The following is a 7,659-nucleotide window of genomic DNA, read 5'->3' as shown; positions in this document are numbered from 1 at the left end:
TGTCTATGAAATCTATCCCGCAGGCCAAGAAGGTGAGGTGCCACTGGCATAGGCTACTGCTTAAAAAGTGGGTTTTGACTGGGTAAGGCTTAGCACCCAGTGCAAAGCCCTGTGTGACTGTGTGGATCCATCCAGGCACAGAGCATCTGCAATGGGACAATGTGGGCCTCCTTATGCCTGAAGAGGGGTGATTGCATCTGAAAGCTTGCAAAGAAGAATTTTTCCAACTATATTGGTCTAATAAAAGATATCACATCTATCCAAAGAACGGTGCCTGCCTGTGTCCTTAGTTCAACATGGCTACAACCAAAAATCCTGCTGCAATTGGACAACAGTCACTGGACACTATCAGCTCCAGAGAAACCAGATACAATTAGCAAACAATACACCCTTGCAAGTAGACTCTGGCACACCCCACAGCTGTGATAGTGAAAGCTGGCTGGATGGCACGTGGATATTCACTTCACAGAGTCAGAGCAGCGCAGGCCCAGCAGGGCCTCTCAGGAGGGCACATCCAGTCCAGCAGGATCAGGCCTATCAAAACCAGCCCAGGCAGGTGTTTGCCTAACCTTCACTCATGATACGGGATGCGCCAGAAGTGCTAACTAGGGACTGATCCTGCGTGAAGAGCTCCAAGCCCCCATGTACATCACTGGTGCCATAAACTGAACATGTAGCACATAATGGATCTTTATCCGAAGTTTTCAACGGCAAGTTGAGTCAGGCATGATCCTGCCTTGAGCAAGGGGCTAAACTAGATGAGCTTGTAAAGTCCCTTCCAGCCCTATTCTCCCATGATCCTATATCACTGCATGCACCGGGAAGGGTTTTGCACATATGGATCAGCACGTAGGAACTTGTGGCCACCAAATGTGGTGAAAGCTGACAGCTTAGCCAGATTCAGAAAAGGGACTGCACACACGCTTGGAGGAAAGGGGCATCAGTTGCTTTACTGAGCATGGAAGTGAAGGGCATGGCCTCTGCATCAGACTTTCCTGCACCTTAAGTGCTGGAAGCTGCAAGGGAGAGAGGAACAGGGGAAACCCTGCTCAGACCCAGTCACTCTCCCTTCCAGCCTCTGCTCTGCCCTTGCGTGTGTGACACAGGAGACTGGGCAAGATGGACTCGGTCTAACCCAGTCAATGGCAGCTCTAATGTTTTTAGGACGGGGGCCAAAATATCAGAATCACTTCCAGAAGACAAGTCCCTAAGGCCAAATCCTCGTGCAACTGAGCTCCGACCTCTTCGATTTGGAGTGGGAAGGGCAAGAAATACTCCAAGACGAGCACTTTCAAGGACTGCAAAGGCACTGCTCAGCTGTATCTTAGGTTTCTCTCTCTCTCTGTCCTTTAAAACCTGGCTCAAGGAGACAAGTGGCTGATTTACAACCAGAACCCCAGGCTGACCCAGTGCTCTGTTAATGGCATGGGTGCTCAGGTCCTCTCCTCTCCCTCAGAGCGGGGAGCTGGCTGATTTATTTCTGTAGATCCACCCAGCATCTTTGATGCATCTTGGTGCATTTGGAGCCTGCTGTAATTTAAATTGCAACGCAGCTCCACTGCAGCAATCACCCTGGGGCTCTCAGCTGCTTCCTTATTGCTGAAGAGGCAGCTTGTTCTCAGCAATGACCATTTCCCAGGTGCTTCCCTCCCCCCCTCAGCTGGAAAGCTGCTGCTGTCAGCTCTCTTGCTTGCAAAGAGGACAGAGAGGATGTAATGGCTGTACTGACAGACCCAGGGCCCTGCCCCTCCATGAGCCCACACTGAATGCACAAGCCCTTTAGCTAGGGATGCATTATCCAAGCACACGTGCATGCCAGCCCAGCTTTCCGGTGCATGCTGGGTTTGCCCCAAGGGTCGTCACTAGGCTTTACAGTCCAGTAAAGTGGCAAGATCCTTCCCCAATAACCTAACAGTAAAAGGCAGGGTAGAGACACACCTTATCGACTAACTGAATCAGAGATGCAAAAGCTTTTGTGAGCAAGAGCTTGCTGGAGCACATGCAATGCAGTCCAAGATAAGGGGCAGATCTTTATTCCTTAAGCCCTCCTAGAAACAAGCCAGAGTCCAAGGCAGCAGGACAACTACCGATGCAGGAAAGCCACCACCTCTCACCTCTTCACAGTCCTCACTCTGCAGTGATTTATAAGCCAGTAATCAGATGCTTTTGCAACCCAAGTCAGAAGAGCAGAGGCTCATTTGTCATTCTGCCTGTCTTAGCCTACAGACAAATGTTCACTTAAAGGCACAGTGGGATCTGACCTGCACTCCCAGCTGTTGTGCCTGGTGACACACCACGTGTGCAAGGCAGGAGGCATGATGGTGTGATTGCGGGTCACGTCCCAATCATGCCCTGTTGCTGGTGCAGGGAGAGTCTGGAATCACACTTATGATCCCAGGCTCCCCCTGTACTGGGGGCTGCAGAGGTACACTGGGGCCTTGAAGTCTCTGAAACTTTGACTGAGGGTCCCAATCCCAGGAGATCACTAGCCACATGCTCAATTTAAAGCGCAGTGGGAACTAACCACAACATTTTATACACATATCTTGTGCAAAAACTTTGTGGCTTATTCCCTCTTCTGTGGCACCATGAATGGCCTCAACATGCAGCTGGGTTACTCCTTAAGATGCGATTAGTTGGTTAATTGTGTGTTACGTGTAATGCCAGGGGCCTAAGAGAGAACTTGCTGGATAAATAATTCTGCCAATTCCTGATCCAGCTGTCCCTTGGTGCCTTGGCTGCCTGGCAGAGATGCTAAGAAAGCCAGCAGCAATAAACTGAATTGCACTGAAACCCTCCTGGGAGCATGGGTACTTCCAGTCAGACTTATAGAAATCATAGGAAATGAGGGTTGAAGGGACCGCAGGAGGTCACATCTAGTCCAACCCCCTGCTGAGAGCAAGACCAGCCCCAACTGCATCATCCCAGCCAAGGCTTTGTTTAGCTGGGTCTTAAACGCTTCCAAGGATGGAGACTGCACCACCCCCCTGGGTAACCTGTTCCAGTGCTTCACCACCCTCCTCCTAAAAAGTCAGTGGCTGCACTGGATGAGGGGGGTGACCAGTCTGCCTCCAGGGCTGCTTCCAAAAACATCATGTATGATTCCTGAAGCGGGAGGGATCTCTGCACCCTGCGATAACTCCTGTGGCTGCCACTGACCTGTCCTCTATGATGATTTGAACAGGGGTCAATAAGACTGACGTTAACATGCAACTGCAGGGATGCTCCAATGACATAAACAGCGTACAAATGTGGAGGAAACTTTCAGGCTACAGACAACCCACTGGCTTGCCCATGCAGGGGGAAACCATGCACCAACAAGGATCTCACTACAGCTACATATAGAGCAATAGTATGTGCCCATTTTTGGACCCAAACCTGAACAGGGTGATGGGACATGGGAAGCAGGGAACCAGCGGCAGAAGGCATGCACGGTCCTTGCAGTCCTGGGACATCAGGAGTGCAACTCATCTTTCACAAGAAGTCTCCCTGCACCCTTCCTCCCATCGTGTATGTCCACACTGGGCCAGGCGTGATCCCACTCTCTCCTGTGCCAACATGCTCTTTGACCAACGGCTGCAAGACGCCCGCGTGGAAAGGGTGGACCAAAGCCAGTGACTCTGGGGGTTACCTCATCTTTCTCCTCCTGCCTGCGCCGCTGCTCGGCTTCGATGACCAGTTTCACTTGGATTTCCTGGGCAATCTCGCAATCTTGCCGTTCTCTGGAAAGAAGCAATGAAGTTTCCGTACCAGCTCAGCTCGCTTGTGTGGGCACATGCGTTAAGAGGGAATTTAGGAGCTTGGATGCTATTATGAAGTCCAGAGAAGTGGTCTAGTTTCAAAGGAGACAGGATGTTGCACTGCCATCTTTAAAAAACAAGATCCATTTGGAAATGTTTCTGTTATGACATTTTTCTCCTCCCAAGTGCTTCCTTGCTAAGGAAATCCTCACAAACCTTGGGGGCTGACATACTTATTTCTTTAGAGACAGTCTAATCCTGCTTCCTTATCCCCTGGGGTTTTGCAATGTCAAATCATCCTAGACAACCCAGCCATGTCTGCAGCAGCAGAAAGGATCCTTCTGCAGACGTGGCAAAATCCTGCCTGAAATCAAAGAGGCAGCCGGAGTGGAGAGGGATAAGGAACAAGCAGCTCCCGATGTGCAAGGCTGGGAGAGCTTGGTACATCCTCCATGCAGAGGTGCGTGCAAGCAGGAGCCCAACTGCTGCTGACATGCTGCTTTTCAAGGCTTTCGCTGGATGCATCAGCAGCTTTGCTGGTAGCCTGGCTCGTTGGGGAAATGATTTGCAGTCTGCAAAGGCTCACAGCAGTGAGTGAGGACAACCAGCTATATAAGGATCCCTGCAGGATGCAATACAAAATCTAGCCTACGTGGGAGTTACCAGCACATTTAGGCCTGGAGCCACGATGGACACAGGTCTTTGAAAAATAACAAAGTAGAGGCTTTGCACATATGCATGCAAACATACTGCTGCCTCCCTTGCAGAGGGCCCTCTAAAACCAGAGGATAAGAGCATAGATGGTTGGCACAGAGCAGCCTACGTTAGTCCAGACCCAGGGAGCATTTCTTTGGGAACATGAAGACACCAGATTGAACACAAAAGGTCCGGGCAGGTGGGTGCAATGTGCATCTCCTTTGCAACCTGCCACACCGATTTTGCACCGCAAAATAGCAGGTACCTCTATGGGCTGCTGGAAGGGTAGAGAGGCAGCACAAAGAAAGCAAAGGCATATGTGACAGAGCTGCATAAGCTACATGGTCACAGAGGACTGCTCACTTGGGAACCTAGCACCAGTGGCTGTTTTGGCAGGACACTTGGTGTTTTATAAAGTGCTTTATGCATTCACAGGTCTCTCCCTGCACTGGGCTGTTACTCACAGTCCCCCTGCACTTGGGGGACCATGTGAAGTGCCTTGCCTGAGGTCAGGCAGCAAGGCAAGGGGCAGAGGAAAAGCCAGCATCACCTGCCTGTGCTCGCGTATCCAGGCCGTGTTGCTTGTCACTTAACGAACAAAGCAGAGGAGCACAACTGAGGTGTAACCCCTACCATGAAGAGAGAGGGAGGGATGCAGACAGAGACGCGCATACAGGCAGGGAATGAAAAGGCTGGTCCTGGACTCTGTCATAGGAAAGAAGCAGCAGCCACCCCGAGTGCAGAGACCCAGGAGCAGGCAGTTGCATGCCCTCCCCCGCCCCAACCCCATACTCACATGTCTTTCTGGTGCTTCTGGATCTGAGCGCGCGCTTTCAGGTCCTCCTCCTCTTGGAGCTGCTTGGCCACCTGCAAGTCGTGTTTGACCAGGCGGTTGCGCTGGACGTTCGTCGCCAAGTGATGCTCGACTGCAACGAGACACGGGAGGAAGGTCAGAATCAAGCCACGATATCGAAGGGCCGGGAAGGAGGGAGTTGCCATCGGAGGTGATGGGAGCAGGTAGCACAGCCATGCTCTCGAGTGCTTTACTGCGCAGCACCCTCATTGAAACAAAGGGGACGGCTTCGAGCAGAGACCACTGAGATTTGCTACCGAGCTTTTATATCTCTGTTGAAGCAACTAGCAATGTCCACCTCCAAAGCAAGACAGCAGACCCTAGGTTTCCTCCCGGTGTGACACTCTCTAGATCAGTCTCCTTGTTTTCAGGACATAATGAGTTACACAGGGGAGTCAAAAGATCTTAAAAGGCATCACTCCTGCATCATGAGCAAAGCTCGAGCAAGTTGCTCTGTGCACACCGATTCTGGGGAGCTGGGGCACTGATAGCCATGGAGTGGAAGCAGAACAGACTTTAGCGTTGCCCATGTACAAATGCAAGAGGTCAGGGGGTCCTGGCACAACCCAGGCATCTGTGGGCCCAGTCGGTACCCAAACTATCAAGACTAACACTGCTTCAAGCCCCTGCCTGCAATACAGGTATGCCTTAAAGTACAGGCAAAGCCACTGGACATCGTGGCGGTAAAAAAGGGGCTCAGAGATTCGGTGATTTTGTGCACCTCTTAAAAACACCTTAAAGGAGCCTGTGAGGAAGTGCTCAGCCCCTCCAGGGCTTGGTACGGAGCGGCAGGTGGTCAGAGGATGGCCGTGTGCCTGCCTGGGACACGGGGGGCAGCTGCAACAGATGACCGGTTAATGAGGATAGAGTTATAAAGAGCATTAAGACCCCAGAAGGGAAGTGCTATAGCAAAGCCAGAGCTACACAGTCCTCTCCTAAGGCCCGCAGAAGGTTTGGTCTGGTTATGAATTCAACTGTGGAAGCCACCTGCTTACACAGCCCGGGTTTCAAAGGACAGGCAGCTTCGAAAAGGCAGGGGTTTTAGGCTGGACGCCTCATACTTACCATGTTCAACCTCACAAGGCACTTTTAAAAATTGTGGCCAGCACCACAGGCTCACAACTTTGCTGGCAAACCTTTTCACTAGGTTTAGTCCCATGAAGACCACTTTACTACAGCCCCCAAAACACCTATTTGTATCCCTTTTCCTTAGGGACAGTGCCATGCAGCAGGGACCCCGTTTAAAGGTTTAACGTCCTTGGAGAAAACCACTGCTGCTCCAGCATCCTTTCTGCCCCCACTGGCTTTCCTGCCTCTGCCCCTGAGATGCTGCAGAGACAGACTTGGGGGGGGTGGGGGGGGTGGGCAGAGGACAGAGACTTACTCTCCTGCTCCTGCAGGCTGTGGGCCAGGGTGTGATCCTCTAGCACCGCGAAGTCTCGGCACACTGCATGGGTGGAAACAGAGAGCACATGGGGGGTTAATTGCAGGAGCCAAGAGACCGTGGGTAGAGGAAGAGGAGAAAACAAATATTTGCAAATAAACCTGACAGGCTTTTTCACCATCTGCTGCCTCTCGGATCATTTCCTCCCCACTCCCACCCAGCTATGCTGCCATGCATGTGTCGGTCTTTTCTTTCCCCTACAGCCCTTCCCTGTCCTCCCCCCACCGGCGTCTTTGCCACCCCATCGGTGCAGAGTTCAAGGCTGAGGCACTGCTCACATCACCTCCGCCCTGCATGCTTTCCCATGCATCTCCCCTGGTGCCGCGCTCCCCTGTGTCAAGGGCATCTGCCACAAAAGTCTTGATCTAAAGACCCCAAGACAGGGCAAATCTGCTGTTTCCTTTGGTATCTGCTTCATGCTCCATCCCCCCATTTTTAAACCTTGGTTTCTTATTTTCTAAAGTCCAAGCAATGAGCTGTTTTTCTTGGGCACTTCTCTGCCAGCCCAGAGTCGGGTACCACTCGGTATTTCCCTCCCCGACACCCCAGGGAAGGGAAGTACATGCTGCGGCCAAGCCCTTCATATGCGAGGCATCTTCATTGGCCCTGAAATGCTATTTTCTGCCACCTCTCCAAAGTTTCCAACATTTTTCCTTTTAAAATGTGAATGCCATTGGTCTCAAGCATGCTACATACAGAGATACAGCCACCTCTCTACATCTTTGCTTATGCATCCAGGCATCTCAGCCCTTCCCTCTTGCAGCACTGTCCCAGAGAAAGAGACAGGTATATATAGATCTCTCTCTCTCTCTCTGTATATATATATATAGACACACACACACATATAAAGTGGTTCATTTAAATCACAGAAAAATGTGGATTTGGGGTTACTTTTTTTTTAACTGGAAAATGGAGATTTTTTAAAA

At 51.2% G+C, this 7,659-nt stretch overlaps 1 protein-coding gene across 2 annotated transcripts in view; it reads right to left on the bottom strand.

The window, feature by feature from the left end:
- CCDC50 (coiled-coil domain containing 50) overlaps nucleotides 1–6,869 on the bottom strand; it is a 31,068-nt gene extending 24,199 nt beyond the window's left edge. For both annotated transcript variants that reach the window (XM_019532920.1, XM_019532921.1), the window contains exons 1-3: nucleotides 6,674–6,869; nucleotides 5,233–5,362; nucleotides 3,632–3,722 (exon numbers count right to left, since the gene is read on the bottom strand). In XM_019532920.1, the coding sequence (XP_019388465.1) occupies nucleotides 3,632–3,722; nucleotides 5,233–5,362; nucleotides 6,674–6,854 (402 nt within the window). In that variant the 5' untranslated portion in view covers nucleotides 6,855–6,869. The remainder of the gene's footprint in view (nucleotides 1–3,631; nucleotides 3,723–5,232; nucleotides 5,363–6,673) is intronic.
- Between the last annotated feature and the right edge of the window lie 790 nt (nucleotides 6,870–7,659).

Source organism: Crocodylus porosus, unplaced genomic scaffold (assembly GCF_001723895.1).
Source record: "Crocodylus porosus isolate Cpor-Errol unplaced genomic scaffold, CroPor_comp1, whole genome shotgun sequence".
NCBI classification, from domain to species: Eukaryota; Metazoa; Chordata; order Crocodylia; family Crocodylidae; genus Crocodylus; species Crocodylus porosus.
The sequence above is the reverse complement of the archived record's forward strand: the minus strand, read 5'-3'. Positions and strand labels throughout refer to the sequence as shown.